The 18,747-nt window shown below is 27.1% G+C and overlaps 1 protein-coding gene across 2 annotated transcripts; it reads left to right on the forward strand.

The window, feature by feature from the left end:
* Positions 1-230: 230 nt before the first annotated feature.
* LOC129963998 (metallophosphoesterase 1-like) lies at positions 231-18,249 on the forward strand. 2 transcript variants are annotated; one of them, XM_056078646.1, is made up of 10 exons: positions 231-365; positions 1,275-1,385; positions 1,498-1,643; positions 5,859-5,929; positions 7,575-7,716; positions 8,361-8,547; positions 10,543-10,614; positions 11,132-11,254; positions 16,280-16,420; positions 17,899-18,249. In XM_056078646.1, exons 2-10 carry the CDS (start codon positions 1,287-1,289, stop codon positions 18,055-18,057), a joined length of 1,140 nt encoding a protein of 379 aa, XP_055934621.1. In that variant the 5' UTR covers positions 231-365; positions 1,275-1,286; the 3' UTR covers positions 18,058-18,249. The 2 variants fall into 2 exon arrangements, with proteins under 2 accessions (XP_055934621.1, XP_055934620.1); XM_056078645.1 differs by having other exon boundaries at positions 254-407.
* The last annotated feature ends 498 nt before the right edge of the window (positions 18,250-18,747 follow it).

Raw genomic sequence — 18,747 nt, forward strand, 5'->3', positions numbered from 1 at the left:
TGATGAATGAATTAAAAAATATTTATGACTAATTCTTAGAGATCTCATTGTTGAACTTGCAATGCACTTGATGATTGAAAAATAAATTCGTAAAAGTAATGTCATATTAATCATGAATTCAATCAAATATTTATTCAAAGGCAATGATTAATTAACGTTTGTTATTGTCGTTACTACTACCGTTAAATTTCATGAAATTGTGAACATTAGGCAAAGGTATCTGGCAATATCACTTTCGATTTCTCATTTGTTTATCTTGGTATGAAGTTTTAATGCAACGTTACCTTCACATTTCTGTTTATATTGCAGATTTAGTTGCCGACACTTTCAACATGATGGGAAAATGAAGATACCATTTATTAATAGTTAGCAGTTTTAATTCGTTTGATGTACATTTTTTTAACATAGTTCGTATTTATATCTTCAACGTTTCTGTTATTGATGCATCTACTAAGATTATAAAATTAAGTATTTTCTGTATTGCTTACAAATCAAAATTCAACAATGTGCGGAATCATTCCGAAACATCCAGATTTCTATCATAATTCATAAAATTTGTTTTTTTCGTATTATTTCTATTATGTTTTAATAAATCCCTCGTAATCGAACATATTTTTGAAATTTTTTTATTCCTTTCCTTTTATTTAAAAACTTTCCTATAAAAGATATTTCAACGTATGTACTATCTAAAATTCTTGATGGAAGAACTAAACAAAAGTGATTTAATTTTCAAGCCTTGATTTATCCTATCGATTTATTATATTGATTTCTTCTTGTGATTGTAATGAATTTAAAAGTTTTCAAATCTAAGAATGAAATTTACAAATTAACCGGCTTTATCTGTTATTATAGGATTTTTATAGTTGTAAAGTAAATGTCTATGTAATAATTTATTAGAATTTAGTTATATTTTATTCTTTTTTTCCACCAGTTATCACAGAAATTTATTTAGAGCCCTCTATTTTTTTATGTGATGATAATTTGTTGGATTTTGATTGTATGATTTTAAATTTTTTAATGGCTATTATTAAATATAAAAAATTCTATTTTGAAAATGTTACTATAAATTTCTTTTAAAATTCTTTTTCTTTTTTAAAAAAGAAGTAATTAATTTTATGATATGTTGACTGTAAAAATTTGAGTGCTCTTTATTTTCTTCTGCTTTGGCTTAAGAATTAAAATGTTTTGATTGTTTAAAAAATGCTTTTTTATATAATCATTTGTGTGTATAGATTTCATAGTTTTTCTAATATTTGGTTTTCATGTTCATATAGCTTTTGAATGGAATGATAAGGTTGAAAGGGATGCGTTTTATGCGTTGTATTAATTGGTGGCATTTAGGGAAAACATCCCTTCTTCTGGGTTTTTTATTCTTTTTCTGTGAGGTATGATATTTGAGTCATCAAATTTACTATTATAAATCTATGCTTATTTTAAAATGAAATTCTTTTGTAAAATTTTAGTATTCTAATTTCTTCAAATTTTGAATTTGCACAGGTTCTTATATATTATATTGTACTACTACAATGTACATGGCCTCAGATTCAGACAAATACAAAGCATTCAACAGTGAAGGCAATGCTTTTAGCTGATGTCCATTTATTAGGTCCACGATTTGGACACTGGTTCGACAAATTAAGGAGGTAAACAGATCAGTATGCTTAAAATGATTAAAAAATATTTTGCCTAAAATTTACTGAAGTTTGTTATAGCTTTGCATAACAAATTTAAATAATATTTTGTAATGAAAATAATTTTCTATTCTTGTTTTTGCCCAGTTTTTTAAATTTTTTATTGTAATTTTTCTTTTTATAATAGATATTATCTTTTAATTAAAAATATTTTTGAAGGTATAATATTAATTATAAAAGTTTTGAAAAGTAATATTGTGATTGACTTAAAAAAATTATTAACTATCTGTAAAAATCTATGATACAATATAGAGGTATATATTTTGATATAAAACTGTTCATTATATCATACTTCAGTTTACAGTATCAAATAAAATTGAATAATTGTTAGTTTATTAGAAATTTTATTTATAAACTTTTACAAAAAATGTTTACAAATTGTTGACTTGCATAATGTTGAAACATAATTAGTTTCAAAAAGTTCCATATTTGATTTTCATTCTGGGGAAAATTTGGAAAACTTTCAATAACCAGTGTAACTACAAAGTGTATTTCTTTACTAAGACACATATTGATTTATTAAATATTTGCATATTGAAAAAGTGTTGTAATCATAAAAAAAATTCAAAATCAAGATTTTTATAAATCACCATAATTCTCTGAAAAGCACATTTTTGACTTTTGTCTGTTAATCTTGATAACTCAAAAACATGTTGAGCTAAATGGAAGAAATTTGGTATATGGACTTATGACCAAATTTTTAAATTTGTATCGAAAATTGAATGAAATCATTCACAGAAAGTCTGTTTGCTTGTTCAAGTACAAGTGAACTCAATAATAGCAAAATGCAAAGTTGGTACATAGATTTAGCATGTAAAATATAGATTCTTATTAAATTTTGAACTAAATCTCTTAAAGGGTTGATGGATTTTTAATGCTTTTGCATGCATATAAATACAATGATTCATAATGATTAAAATCAATGAAATTCAGTATATCTAGGGTGGTACAGACAGAACATGTACTGTAGTTCCATGTCAAATTTCAGTTCTAATTGGTCAGAAAAAAAGACATCAAGAATGCATAGTCACACAATAGATTCAATAAAAATGCCAAATTTAATACAGAATTCTATATTTTATTACTATTTTTTGCCGTGCAAAGCATATTTAGTTGTACCCAAAGTACACAATTTTATGCTAGGAGAAGGACTTTTATTGGATAATGTATGAGAAAGCTTTATAGAGAGCATTTTGTAGTTGAGCACTCTCATAGAGAACTGGTTGTTGGTTTGTTTCAATTTTGTTTTTCAGATTCTTAAAAATTAAAGTGATTCTAGCTTAGTGATGGAGAGCTTAAAGAATACACTCCTTTTCACAATTTCAGAACAAATTCAACAAAGTTTCTGAAAACAAAAATCCATCTCTGAAAAACTAAGGTAATTTTCAAAAATTTTAACCTCACGGTTGGGGGTGGGGGATTACATTCGGCCATCATAAGAAATCCACAAGGTTTTTTACAGCATGTTTAGCAAATATTACAGCCTCCATATTCATGTTTATAAGAAAAGTAGAAATAACATTTTTATTTCTACTTTCAGAGAGTATGGAGAGAAGAAAAAACAAAAACATATTTAGTAAAATGTAATGAAAGTTAGTCTTAAGATATTTAAAATTTCTAATAATGTCACAAAATAATTTATATAATTTTTGCATTAATGTCCTTATGTCAGTTTTCTTTTTACTTGATTAAATTTATTGTATGCATATCATCCAGATTTTTTTTTTGTACAAAATTAGTACAATCAAATATTTTCCTATTGTTTAAAACTTTCACACACACAACCATGTTTTTTATTTAAGCATGTTTTAAATGATTTAATTTATAACATGTCAAATTTTATGAGCAAGTTCATCAAAAATTTATTCAAAACTTTCAAAACAATATTATAATTTTTTTGACATTTTTGTGATACAATTCTAATGCCTTTTAGATTTATTAAAAAAAAAAAAAAACATCCATATATAATGCACATTCTGCTGATGTATCTTCTTATATATTAAAAGAAAATGTTGTATCTGTTGTCTCTCTGCATATTGGAGCATTCTTTACAAGCTAGACCATTTGGCTTAGAATTATTAAATTATATAGATATATAATACAAACTTTTTAAGACTATTAAAAATATAGTTTAAAAATTTGGAATTTGTATTTCAAATTTTTTTAATCTTTAAATAGATTAATAATTTCTCATGATATAATTGCACAAAAATAATACTTACCACATCTTAAAATTTTAAAAATTATCTTACAAAGATATAAATTTAGTATGTACCTTTTCTGTAATTTTAACAAATTTTTACATATGATTTGCTGCAGTAATTTTCATTATTGCAATTTAATTCAAATATGAATTAAATTTCAATAATGTTTCATTGTTTCATCAAGTTTCTAAATCATTTGTTTTTGCATGATTTTGATATTTACCCTTAGCACCATTTTCTGCAGATACGTCTCTGGTAATTTTCAAAAGTTAGAAAATTGTATATTAAACAATTATATGCTGAATTTTAACTAATTTCATCATCAAACATAATTTACAGTTACACAATTGTATCTTTTTTTTCTTTTTTTTACAGAAGTTTACTGTTGTAGAAAATACTGAATGAAGAATATCTTTTGAAAATTAAAATGATTAAATTAAAGATATTCATGAGGAATGTATCTTTTCTTACCTTTATGCATTGATCACATGGATTTTCTAAGCTTGAATTAGGGAATAAAGATCATTCATAAAGTAATGTTTGTTCAAACTCATTTAACAATCTTGGAAGGCTATATAAGCAGCCATTTGTCTTCTAAAGTAGCTTCTGAGAAATTGTATAGGATTAAAATCCCAAAATTAAATTGCCAATCTATTTACTTCAAACCTTGATCCTTAAGATATTCTATGAAAAATTTAGTTTGGTAAAATCAAGCATTTTCATCTGCAGAATGAATTTCTCATCTATAGCATCGTTGTATAGTTCGACATATGGATTGAAGATCTCATACATATATCGTAACATTGAGAATTCTGCCATGGAATACATGGAGGTCAGTGGAATCATCCAAATGATTCCAGCCTTAATCACCCCTTCTATAATTCTGTGTTTTAACAATGTTAGATTGATGGAAATGTTGCTGCATTCCTTCTCATTAGCACACAGCTTAAACACTCTTAAAAGTAAATCTGAAGAGTACAGATTGTCATTATTTTCAGATCTAAGCACACTATCCTCGCTTTCTGTTTGTGGAAACAATCAAGGATATACAGACTTTGCTTGTGAAGATACTTTCATATCATAATAGCTTATAGTGTTATTCTTGTTGAAAGCAAAATGATCTGAAACTGTTCCTTTTTGTTGTCATACTCCATCAGATTGGAAATAATAAAAAGGAATCTTCAATACATCTCCAACTTAGACACAGGTCTCCCTGAGTCTAAATTTTTAAATGAAATTGATCCCAGAAGCTCTAAACCACATTGCAATGCACATTAAGCCTTCTAATAGCATTAAATTTTATCAAACCTATTTGTATCCACCTAATGGCTTGTCATTGTAATTGATTAGAATACATTGACTTTTCTGAGACATTATCAACAATATTTTAGTACATAAAATTGAAGACAAGTAACTTTTATAGAAATTGTTTAGAAATCATGCAGTCAAAATATTTATAATTTTTCTGATTTGTATAAAAAGGGAAATTTCTTTTAAAAAATAAATGATAGATCTATTTTAATTTTTAATTAAATTAATGTTACTCAATATATTTTATATAAATTATATTTATTCCCTTTATTAGCAATCATTTAAAGATGAACTCCAAAAAACAGATTGTACCTTTTGGAAGCCAGTATATTTTTAAAGTCATTTATACGGGAGAAAATTATGTTTGAATTGGTTTGCTTAATCATTATGTTTAAATTTACAATAGCATTGCTATAGAATATCTAGCTTTTAAGCAAGCACTACTTGTTGATGATTGTATAAGCACTTAAAAATTAAATAATATAAAATATCAAAATATAAATCTTTGATTTTTTTTTTTTTTTTTTTTTTTTTTTTTTTGTATTATAATAATATTTTTCACCAAACTTAATAATAGTCTTTCTGATGTAAATGTTACATGTATAAATTAATTTTGAAATGTTGATAATTTTCTTTTAATATTTTCTTTCAGAGAATGGCAAATGTACAGAACATTCCAGACAGCAATGACTCTTCACAATCCACAAGTTGTTTTTATATTAGGTATTATTTTACATGAAATGAGTTATTTCTGCATAAAAGTGCTGTTTTTAAGGATTATTTGTATTTCTTATTAATCATGAAGCTATTTTTAACAATTTATATAAATAGTAAGTTTTTTGTTGCTCTAATCCTGTTTTGTTACTGAAACTTTAAAAATACTATTTTGCTGCAAAGCTGTTACAAAATACATAGTCATACTGATAGTTATATAAAGAATGTTTGTTCACAAATAAGTAATCAAAATCAAATTAATTTACAAAACTCTAGCTGGCAACTGCACATCTCACACTGCATCTACAAATATTAATACTTTTTATTAAAATATTGGTATTTTCTTCTGCATTTTGAAAGATTTTGTTATCTAATGCAAAATTAATAATTTTATCTTTTGTGTTATGCCTTATTCTCCATTTAAAACTATCCTACTTTAGGAAATGATGTTATCATTATTATATATATATATATATTTAATTCTAAATATATATTCTTTTCTTTTGTGGAAGGAAGAGCAAATTTTCATTTTTTTACTAGGAATTGCTGTATTTAAGTGTCGTCTGATTTGACTTATTTAATTTGTGCAATTAATACTTTGTGCTTTCACCCTTATGCCAATATTTTAAAAGTATATAACCAATGAAACATATTTATATGTACTGTTCAAGTATTAATACTTATAAGACTAATATGTTTGACATTGTTTACTTCTAATATTTTAATAGAATAAATATATAAAATATAATAATTTTTATATTTTTTTATTTTCTGTTTCTTAAAACTATTAATTTGGACAAATTTAAAATGCGTACAATAATTGATCATCTCTTTTTCCATACTTAAATATCATATAAAATTCCAAGACATTTCATCATTATATTTTTTGTCACTTACATATCTTTGTAATTATTTTAATTTTATATGAATATATTAATTTCATATCTGAAGGATTTATGTATGTATATCATAAATCATGACTATATATATCTTTCTCAAAAATGCCCTTTTAATGAGTTTGAAAAAATTATTCATCATTATATGTAACTGTATTTCTCTTTGTCAATCATTTCTTGCATTGTATATTATTATAATTTAAAAATAAACCCTGAGGGGATGAAAAGAAATTTAACTAACTACATATTTTGAATTACTGAAACATATTTCATTTACACTTTTCTGGAAAGATTGAAGTCAGTTATAAAATTCAGTCCTCTTTTGAATTCTACTATTTTTGTTTATGATAATCAAATACAAGGGCCCAATTATTGAGTAGTTTTATTTATTTTGTATTTTAAGTTTTGTTGGAATTGAATATTATTTTCTTAAATCACAAAGTTATAAACTCTTCCCAATTTTTTTAAACAGGGTTTCATTTGGAATATTTATAGCTTTTATTTGCAGCAACTGGTATACTGATAGGCTGTATCTTTTATTGAATTCCTCTCTCATGTAACTGAAAACTAATTTTTCTGAAAATTAATTGTTTATTAAAGCAACATTTTATAGCACAAAAAAAAAACTATTTTGCCTAGAAATAGCATTTTATAAGTGTTTGCTTTATTAAGAATTTGCTAATATTTATATGCATGCAACAATGATATTTTACTTCACATTGTCAAGTGTCTATCTCAATTTAAAACTTTCTATTTAGGTGATATTTTTGATGAAGGACATCATTGTAATGAAGCACAGTTTAACAACTATGTTAAACGCTTTCATAGTGTTTTCAGTGTTCCAGAAAATACAAAACTTCATGTTGTAATTGGCAATCATGATATTGGTTTCCATTATGGGTAAGAATTTATATATATATATATATATATATATATATATATATATATATATATATATATTATTAGAAAAACCTCTACATTTCCATTTGTAATTCTATGGAGATGAATTATTTTTTACACATGGAGCTAAACAATATGAATTGGCTAAATAAAAATATTCAAAGGAAAATTAATAATGTGCACAATGTATAGCTTGCTATTTAATTTTATCTGCATGTTGTCATTACCTTTTGAAAAATGATTTTACAAATAATATTTTCATACAAAATTTGATTTTTTTTCTCCACGATTTTCATTTTTTCAACTTTCCATTGCAATTTTTGTTCTTGATGTTTACTAACAATTCTCTGAGTTTGTCGATCCATTTATGGAACAGCTTGTATATTTCACTTTAAATGTTTCTTAAGGACATGAGTGACTTTATATTTTAATATTATTATTAATATTAATTATATTATTAAAATATGTAGGATACCCTAAAAAACATTGATAAAATTTATAAAACATACTTGTTTTTTATGTAATGTTTGTTTCTGAAAATATTTGTTTAGCTTCTGATTTTTTTTAAAATAAAAAATGTTTTGTGTTCGGTTGTATAACTTCTGTTGCAATTTAAATATATCATTTTATTTTTCCTTCTTTAGAATATCTCCACAGCTGAAAGAACGTTTTGAGAGATCCTTCAACACATCTTCTGTTGAATTGCTTACAATAAATAATAATATATTTGTTCTAGTCAACAGTATGGCCTTACATGGTGACAATTGCTTTTTATGTAAGCCTGCTGAGGAGAAGTTGAAAGATATATCTGAAATGTTACGCTGTGCTAAGGTAAATACATATATAATTACTATATGGTCAAAAGTGTTTCCTGTATTATTTTCACAATGGTTCCATAATTTGTCTTTTTTTTATTTTTAAAATGATCCTATAATTTTTTAGGGGGTGGGGGGCATTTTATACAACAGCATACTGTGAATCTCGGCTGTCCTTACTTAGACATAGGCTGAATTTACTACCCTGTTTATTTAGGTTTTTTTTAAATCAAAATTATTCCAAATTTTACCAAAATCCTAAAGAACTTTTCAGGAGGAATGATTTTCTTTTACTTGTATATTATGAATGTACAAATAAAATGGTCATGCCTGAATGTTTCTTAATAAACACATTTATTACAAGATTTTTACATATATGCTATTTATTGATGTATTCATAGTATTTATGATATGCATTAACAATATTAAGTATTATTATATAAAATTAGGAACACGAATCAAATTCCAACTAAATAGTATTATTATGATATGATATAATAGTATTATTATGATATATATATGAATCAGCATGTAAGCAAACCAGATTTAATGAATGCTTTGAACAAGATACTAAAGCACTTTTTTTTTACATGAACTCGCAAATACCTAGCCATAACAGCAGCATTAATATGTGTTTCATTCTATAGTTCATTATATTGAGACCATCTGCTTCAGGCTTGCTCAAAATCATGTTTGAAAGCCCTTCAGTGGTTTTATTTTTTGTTTCAATGAAATCTATTAAAGATTCACACTTCCTGATTTTCAGTCATTACATATTTTAATACCTGGTTTATTTGGTCTTTGTAAGAAACATTCTGATTGCTATCAAATATAATAGAATAATATTTGGCCTTTTTTACTTGTTTGATAATATGTTAGTGAAACTTTATCTCCCAAAGTTGCTATAAATTTGTCTTGCATTTCTGGCTATATATAAATGATTGAAATTTTACACTTTACAAAATTCAGAATCATACTTACAAAAAGCTGCTAATTCTAAAAAAGTTGTTTCTATTATTGCTGGTATCACTTTCTCTGTAATTATATAAAGTCGAATTTTGTTTCGTAAGGAATCATAATATGAAAACATATTGATAAAAATTTTCTGCCATTCTTTTTAGTTCTTGTTGCAGTTTCCATGAGGGTTTATTCTTTCTTGTCAATAGTTTTTTTTTTTTTTTTAAGTCTGTTTTCTAATTCTTTTCATTTGCCCTTATATTGGTTGTGTACTCACTCCACTTGAGTCCTTGAGTCGACTGTTTTTACAAATATTTTCTCAAAATAATTTGAATTCTGAATATTACCCCCACTGTTGTTATTGATGATGAGAATTTTCATCTAATACAATATCTAGTGATTTTTATCTTACGTCAATGATAATTTGAAATTAATCTGATTAATAATAACTCTAAATATTACCCCCACTGATGTTATTGATGATGAGAACTTTCATCTAATACAATATCTAGTGATTTTTATCTTATGTCAATAATAATTTCGATTAAAAAGTTAGCCTTTTTTTTTTTTTTTTTAAAGTACTTAAAGATTATTTATAATCTTGTCTAGATTGCTTTGTTTTCAAATTTTTATTTTGCTAATCAATTAATGTAATTATTGTCAATTATGCAAATTTTTTTCAGATCAGAAATGATTTTATATTATTACTTTATTTTACTTTTTTGTGAAGTAAAGACCTGCATTGCATTTAATTTTAAATTAATTAACTAATTTTTTGTGTAGTTTATAAGTTTAAGTAAACCTTTATTTATTTATTTTTTTATGATTTTAAACAGTTATTTGTTGCAAGTTCGTCAATTTTTTTTATTCCAAGCCCAATGCTTAAATATAGAAAATGTAAGGCTTGCTAGTAATATCTTATTTTAATGATTACCTGTGTTTATTTGTTAAATTCCATTTGATAATTTAAGTATTTGATATTATTCTTTATTTTATTTTCAATTAATAAAATATTTTGATTTGATATCAATATGTACGTTGAATTTAATTTCAGAATGGGGGTACAAGCAACAATTGTAAAAAGTACAAATCTTTGCCACCTTATAGTCCGCCAATATTCCTTCAGGTATGATCATTAAATCAATAATAATTATTTCAGTATTTTTATAATAAAATTTAATTTATGAGTTTACTTTTTTTCTATCATTAATTATAAATTATTGTAATTCTGGATCAAACATTCATTATATTGTTGGATTCAACGATGTAAATTCTTTAATTCTCTATTGTTTTACGAACAAAAATGCTTTGCAATAAATTGCTTAAGAATACTAAACTGGTTTTATTGTTTATTTTCATTATTTGTTTAAAAATCCAGTTTTCTAACAACTTTCATGCTATAGCCGTTATATTAACATAGAAAACTAGATGAATCGACTTATCATTTCCTCTTAAGGGATTTGAGAAGAAATTTCTGTTTGCATAGTTTGCTTATTAAAATCATAAACTTTTAAATAGTTCTTATTGCAGTAATTGAACGATTTATGTTAATCAGTAAATGAAAAGATATATTATTATTGTTTTTAGTGTATTTTATTTTATTTTAAAATATCTTAAAGATGTATCAAAATATTTTTTTGTAGCATTTTCCACTGTACCGTCCTTCTGATTCTCACTGCAGTGAGCCAGATGCTGCACCAAAGCAGATAATTAATGAGCCTTTTAGAGAATTTTGGGACTGCTTAGCTAGAGGCTCTACTAGCAAAGTAACATTTATAATTATTTAATAATCCTGTCCAGGAATTTGTATATATTTCAAGACAATTTTTGTGTTTGATGATGTATAATTGCAATCTTAGTTAAGTAGTATTAGTTTTTTAGTGTTATAGAAAATTATATCATCTCAAGTGGGATGAGACCTTATTCAAGATTTTTTGAGAACATACTAAATTCATTAATTACACTCATGTCCATAAATTAAGGATAATTCAGAGTCATGCAGAAATTGAACTTTAAAATACATATATCACCCGTAAAATGTTTACTCACATCTTCAAAAATCATATGCGAATCGCAGGAAGCCACAAGATGACATTGATAGTACGTTATAAGAGTGTAAGAGAGTGATGTATAAGGAATACAAGGAAATAAAATTGTTCGCAAGCGCTTTATAAGCCTTTCAGTGCAATAACTGCATAGTTATGACACAAAGGACGCATTTGGATGATTTTTTACTTGGTAGAATTATCGGCCATCTGAAATGTAGGCATACCCAGTTGGAAGTATCCGAGGAACTTGGAATCTCTCAGAGTGCCATTTCCAGGCTTTGGCAACGATTCCAAGATGATGGTAATGTGACTAGACGTTACAGCACAGGTCGCTCCCGAGTTACAACGTCGAATGAGGACCGGTATTTGGCAGTTACTGCCAAAAGAAACAGATGAGCACAGCATCAGACCTGTCTTGTCAGCTCTCTTCAGCCACTGGTACGACAGTTTCAAGGCAGGCCGTGTACAGACACTTAGGGAATATTGGTCTATATGCTCGTTGGCCTGTCAGGTGTGCAGGGCCACCGCATGGGTATTAGGCGCTCTTGTTCAAATGGAAATTTGGCGCCCCTTTATGGGGTTCTGTTGCACTGCTGCAAATTATATGTGCTGCATCATATGATTTTCTTTCAATATACTATTTGAAAGTCAAAAGCTTTGCTACTAAATAAAGATTCAGATAACGAAACTAATTTAACTAAAATTTTAAAAACTTTTTTTTTTTTTTTTTTTTTTTTTTTTTTGCGAAAAATTTATTCTGGGAATTTAATGTTAAATTTTTTCTTCTTTCTGCTGATTCAAAATATTTAAGCAAATTAAACCAATATTCATACAAATTACTAAAAAGCATTAGTTATAAGCAATTGAAATATTCAAAACATCTCAGGTACATTATAAACTTTTAATGATAAAAAGCTATAATTATTAGTAAGTTTTTTAGAATTTTTTTTCGATTATTTGGAAATTGTAATTGTATATCAGAGATAGATAAATCAAATTCTGCCCAATTAAGGGTAATATTTATCTGGGTTTTATAGAGATAAATAAAAAGTTGCTTCTTGAATTATTTTGTTAATTTCAAAGACAAAAGTTTTTCTTTATGGATTGTTTCCTTTTATGAATTTTTACTGCTATGAAAATAATACTAATAATATATTTAGATTGTTCATTTACCTCTAAATAATAATCTTATTTTTTAGAGCAGTTATAAACAAAAAACGATTTGAAAACAATTAATAACAGTACTTTGCATCCGAAGCAGTTCACAGAATGTACACACTTTAAGAGCAGCGACTACGCATATGATTAAAAATAAAGGTATTCCCTGTTAATTCAAGAGCACACAACGCACGGTGGCGCCGCCACCATCATAAAAAAAAAAGCAAACTAAACAACGACGTTGAGCCGCAACAGCTTCACAGCACGTAAAGAATAAATATATGCCGATACAAAACATTGCCAATTTCTGTTGTTACATGTTAAAAATTCTTAGATTTTTAACACGTTCCGTGTGATAGCGCGAACTCCACACGGAACGTGTTTTTTATTGTTTGTATCGGCAATCAAATTTTGTTTTACACAAAAGAAAACAACCCGTAGAAAGGAAAACAAAAGTAAAATAATATTAAAATATAAAATAAAATCTCATTTTATTGCTTAGAAATTATAAAACATGCAAAATTGCAAGCGTATAATTAACAACTTTATTTTAAGTAACATTAAGTTAAAAAACTGTAAGTACTATAAATTTTGGCGCCCCCCTGGCCCAGGCGCCCTTGTGCGGTGAACAATTTTGCCACCCCCACGCGGCGGCCCTGCAGGTGTGTTCCACTTATTGCAACTCACTGTCGCGTGCGATTAGCCTAGAGTAGAGAACATGCATTGTGGACACCGCAAAAGTGGGCTTGTGAAATGTTTTCCGACGAGTCCAGGTTTAACTTGCAGTCTGATTCTCGACGGACTTTCATATGGACAGCGCCAGGTACCCATTACCACCGAGAGAACATCATTGAACAACACCGTTACGGTGGTGCAGGATTGCTCGTTTGGGGAGGAATTATTCTGGGTTCTGATAGGCCAAATCTATCGGGACGTCATTCTGGAACAACATATATGTTTGTTTCGTGGCGCCATGGGCACAGAATTCGTGTTTATGGATAATGTTAAAATTTCTTCTTATGAAATGACGAGTAGCATTGGCTGCATCTAATTATGAAGAAACTCTAATTTCACGCAGTGGTCTAAAAGTTCATCTAATCGCATACTAATACTACTTACGATGCAAAGGATTCAAAAGTTCATTGATTGGAGATCAACATCCTTTTAAAAACATCAACGGGATTTATTCATTAAGGTTCAACAGAAAATATAAAATCAAGAAGTTACTTTAACAAAATTTTAAAAGCACAAAAAGTATTATATTGTCTATTCTCAGACATTTCTGAAACTCGTAGCAAACAAACGTCGCTAGAGCGAAAAGCAAGCCAGAGAGCGGGAGAATGGATTCGGATATATCCTTACAAAAGCTGGCATCCGCTTTTATATGATCTCATGGCGATCACGTGATTGATTTACATGTACATACATATTTACATTTGCATATTGCACAGTAGTTACGACTCGAATCAGAAATACCGAAATCTTATGCTAATTAGTCAGATGATTGCATCTAAATAGTTTAATCTTAGACAATATTAAATTAGCACGAGATTATGATAATTTATTATTTACGAGACGAATATGTTTAAAGATTAAAAGAAACAATTTCTCAAGAAAGAACGGAAGCAAACTATGCTTTTGTTTATGTAGGCATTTTCGCGTACATTTCGAACTTTGGCTAGGAAAACTAACCGAAAAAGGTAATAATAATTACGATTAAATTATCTTTTTCTTAACAGATAATAACACCCGTCCTCACCGCGCAAACATTGTAAATGAATGCCTTCGATCGGAGGATATCACCCGTATGGACTAGCCAGCATTCTCACCAAACTTGAATACAGTAGAGCATGTATGGGGCATGCTTGGCCGACAAGTTGCAGCCGGTTAACCACTTCCTACATGTCTACCGGAGCTTCGGAGAGCATTGCTTGATGAGTGGTGTAATATTACCCAAGATCTGATCGATAATTTGATAGCATGCCTAGGCGTTGCACGAACTGTATTACATTGTCTGGGAGACATACTATGTATTAACCATCATACCAACCATGTAATATTGGTTTTTGTAAATAGTTTTTTATAATTTGCTCCAGAGAGCAAAAAATCACAATTTTTATTAATGATATCAAACATATAGCATCTTTTTTGCTCTTTACCTTTTGTTTAATAAATAGACTTTACAAATAAGTCACATTTGTTTTGCTTCTGACTCTTTCGTTTCCTGAACTTGCATTATGTTTAATTTGTGGACATCAGTGTACATCACCAATACCGAAATCTTGCCTTATTGATATGAGGAATCTTGTTATAATGTAATTTAACTGCTTTGATTTGTTACTCTTTATGTGCAATAATACAACCGTATTATCATGAAAATTGATGAATTTCTAAATACAAGATGCAACAACATATATTAAATGGAATTTTTATTTTCTGACAATAACTGTTAAATAATTCATGGTAACAAATGAACATTTGGATTCACTTTAGTCAGAAGTGTTTAATATGAAATATTTCAATTCTGCAAGTAATATTTTCATATCCAAGTTTTTTACCTGAAGTTTTGAATCTTGTGTTTTTATTTACAGCTAAAATACTTTATTTAAAATCATTACTATTCTGATATTTCATTTGGGTGAAATCATAATATTTTTCATCATATTTAATAATTTAATTCTAATTTAATAATTTTGTTGTGTCAGACTTTCTAGAATTTAAGAATAATATAAACAAGTCTGTCAAATTATTTTCACCAAATTAAGTGAACTACAGAATAATAGCCAGAATACATGTGTGCACCATATCATTTAATTGTTAATATTTTGTTGTTATTATTGATGATTATTTAAGCTTATATACTATTTTCAAATATATAATTCTTTTTATGTTTCTAATATAAAATGATGAATGGGATTTCTATATTAATGTTTGTATCATGTAAAGGTAGGGGAAACTTAGGTGTCACTTTCAATATACTTTTAAGTATTAACCTCTTACTTGAACACCACTGTAAGGTATGGTTGTGGGTCAAAGGGCCCGGACACACCACTTTATTTAATCCAAATTAATTTCCAAAGCTTTATCTTAATTTAGCCCATAGTAATTTCATTCTCTTATTACCTGATCCAATTCCCCTTTCTCTGCTTAATTAATTCAAGGGAAGCTTTATAAAATTGCTGATTCGGCTAAACGCTGACACTTTCACATACTCTGCGTGAAGTGACAAAATACCACTGACTTTACAAATTCTTTCTAAAAGATCCCTGTATTTCCCTTGCTTTTTGATTGACATGCCATGGAAATCCCTATTAAAACATCACAGTATACAAGACAGGGATAATTTGTTTCTCCCTCCTTTTACATCACATCTTGACTAATCTGTTGCTGTGAGCAGACGTGCTTGTCCATGCTGCTTGTACGTAATATGCCTGCCTGCCTCCCAAGAGAGAAAATAAAGCGAACTTTAAAACTTCAACGAATCTTTCTGTCTTCGAAACTGCATTCTGCTTCAAACAAAATAATGCTTATATATATATATATATAAATGAAACAATAGTAATGCATTTATTCTGTGTTTTTCAGGTACTTGATTATCTAGAGCCTAGAGCTGTTTTCAGTGGTCACACTCATCATGGTTGTTTCACTATTCATAGAGAGCGTATTCCAGAATGGACAATTCCTTCATTCAGCTGGAGAAATAAAAATGATCCCAGCTTTATTCTAGTAAGTTTGGTTTTAGAATTACATTTTCTTATAATATCAAAACTATGTTTTATTATTAAGAAAAATTTGCATATCCACACATTTTAAATATTTTTTTTAATGTGAGATGAACACCATAATGCAGTTAAGAGATAATAAAAAACATTACTTAACTGCGATATCAACGAATTTCAAATCCAATCTTGTTTATGACCATATGAAGTGTATCAATAAATAAAATAGATAATATTTGTGTAATGAAGGTTAGCATTTCGCATTTTATTTATTGTTATTCCAAAAAGTCTTTAAATATTTCTGAATATTATGATTTTCATATATTTAAATTGATATCTCTTATTGCTTCTAAAATCCATTGAAAATCAAAATATTCTCATCAAATGTGAAGAATTGTTACCTCTGTTTTCAAAGTTGACCTTGATTTTGAAGATTTTTGCCAGTTTTCTCCAAAATCAATGCATGAATGTCATTGCTCTGAATTTTATTCAATTGATTAAATTAAACACAATATGACTAAGTGTTTTTTTATTCAAAAATTATTTAAAAAAATGTCAGTTTCACTCAAATTACTGTTGAATATAAATATGAAAAAATAAATTTTAAGTGACATTTTGGTTTAAAAACTTCTAGCATATTCAAGTAAATACTTTAATTAACTTCTAAACAGTTTTATATATAATCCCACTATCAGAATTTAAACCTGTGTAAAAAAAATTTGATTATTGTAATTTTTAATAACAAAACATTTGATACCTTTCAGAGCCTTTCCATAATAGAAAGTTTCTTAAACTTTGGTCCTGGGCCCAAAATGCAATCATTTTGAAAAATTTGCAATCACTAACAATAGCATATCTTTCCATCAGATTCTTTCAAATACATCATAAACTAGGAAAACTAAGAATTTTTATATGCTATGTAGAATTTCATAAAAATGTAGTAAATAACTATATTGAATTTAAATTTTTTTTTTTTTTTTTTTTTTTTGTTTCTTCTTATTAGCCGATACTCTTGCAGAGGATAAAAATATTTTCATGTGTTTTCTTGAAAATGAATTAACTGTTTAATTTCCACAAAGCCTTCCTTGCACTTAAATTGTTTGCAAGCAAAATTTGAAATACATAATAAAATGTATAGTTCCATTATATATATATATTAAAGTAAAAAAATAATACTAAATTTGAAAATATAATGCAATTGTCCTTTTATTATCTGCAATTTTATTTTTAAATTAAAATATTTTCACTCCAAATAATCGTTTAATTATAGCTTTTCAAAAAAAAAATTGTAGACTGTTCTAAATTATTTTGAAAGACTGTTGCGTTTATCTTTTCTGTATACCATTTTAGAGTGAGAGAAATTAATGCAATAGTGATTTATAATTCCCAGTTTGTTTATAATAAAGTTGAGATTTCATATTTCTGTTTCTTTTCATTTTAAAAAGTGAATTATATGTGCTATTTTTTTAATTAATTTTTTTTTAGGCTGCATTTGCTCCTGATACCTTTTTGGTCTCAAAATGCTACATGCCAAAAGAAAGTACTGTCATTAACTTGTATATGATAGGTGTATTCCTCATTGCAGTATGGATATATTTCTCTAGATATAGATATTTTAAAGGAACATTTTATAAAGAAAAATGAATAGAATGTTTTAAAGCTGTTCTGTGAGTAATGAAATTTCTGTAAGCATTTTATTCAAGTTTGCAATTTTTCTTGTCATGCAAATTTTGCCTGTGATGAATGGGTGGGGGTAAATGTATTGTGTCTTTCAATTTTTGCAAGTACAATTGTTTTTATATGTTTATCAAAATAAAGTCTATATTTGTTTGATAATTGTGTTTTTATTGACCTTCTTTTGTGTTGCGATTCATTTTAATGACAGTATTGTTATTTTAGGATTTTAATGTATTATGCTAAAATTGTTTTTCTTAGTCTCTTCGTTCCTTTAACTTCATTATTTTTAAGTGTATTGTCAATTTTTTGTACCTTTTTGATTCTGTTGCATTATATATTCAAAACTAATTTTAAATTCATTGTCATTTTTTTTATTCTTCTTATACTAGAATATTCACATCATTTGCTTGAGTTGCTCATTTTACAATTCATGTGTCTTAACACAGTATTTTAGAAGTACCATTTGTATAATTTAGTTTTTGTGACAAAACTTTCAGTCTGCTAAGTCTAGTCATGACTGTGACATTCATTGCTGTATCTTCCGTTTGAATTATAACATCTAATCGATTTAGCTTCTTTGTTTGCAAGGTGCCAATAAATACTGTCTTCTGCTTACAAAATAATTTTTCTTTTTATTAGCAGCTCTCTTCATATATT

The sequence above is a fragment of the Argiope bruennichi genome, chromosome 3 (genome assembly GCF_947563725.1).
Source record: "Argiope bruennichi chromosome 3, qqArgBrue1.1, whole genome shotgun sequence".
NCBI lineage: Eukaryota > Metazoa > Arthropoda > Arachnida > Araneae > Araneidae > Argiope > Argiope bruennichi.

What these genes read in the sequence shown, in the direction of transcription:
- LOC129963998 (XM_056078646.1), top strand. Translation starts at nt 1,287, where the DNA reads ATGATAAGGTTGAAAGGGATGCGTTTTATGCGTTGTATTAATTGGTGG. An exon ending in AAATGTTACGCTGTGCTAAG is followed by an intron (nt 8,548 to 10,542) that starts GTAAATACATAT and finishes ATTTAATTTCAG; the next exon opens with AATGGGGGTACAAGCAACAA. An exon ending in CTAGAGGCTCTACTAGCAAA is followed by an intron (nt 11,255 to 16,279) that starts GTAACATTTATA and finishes TGTGTTTTTCAG; the next exon opens with GTACTTGATTATCTAGAGCC.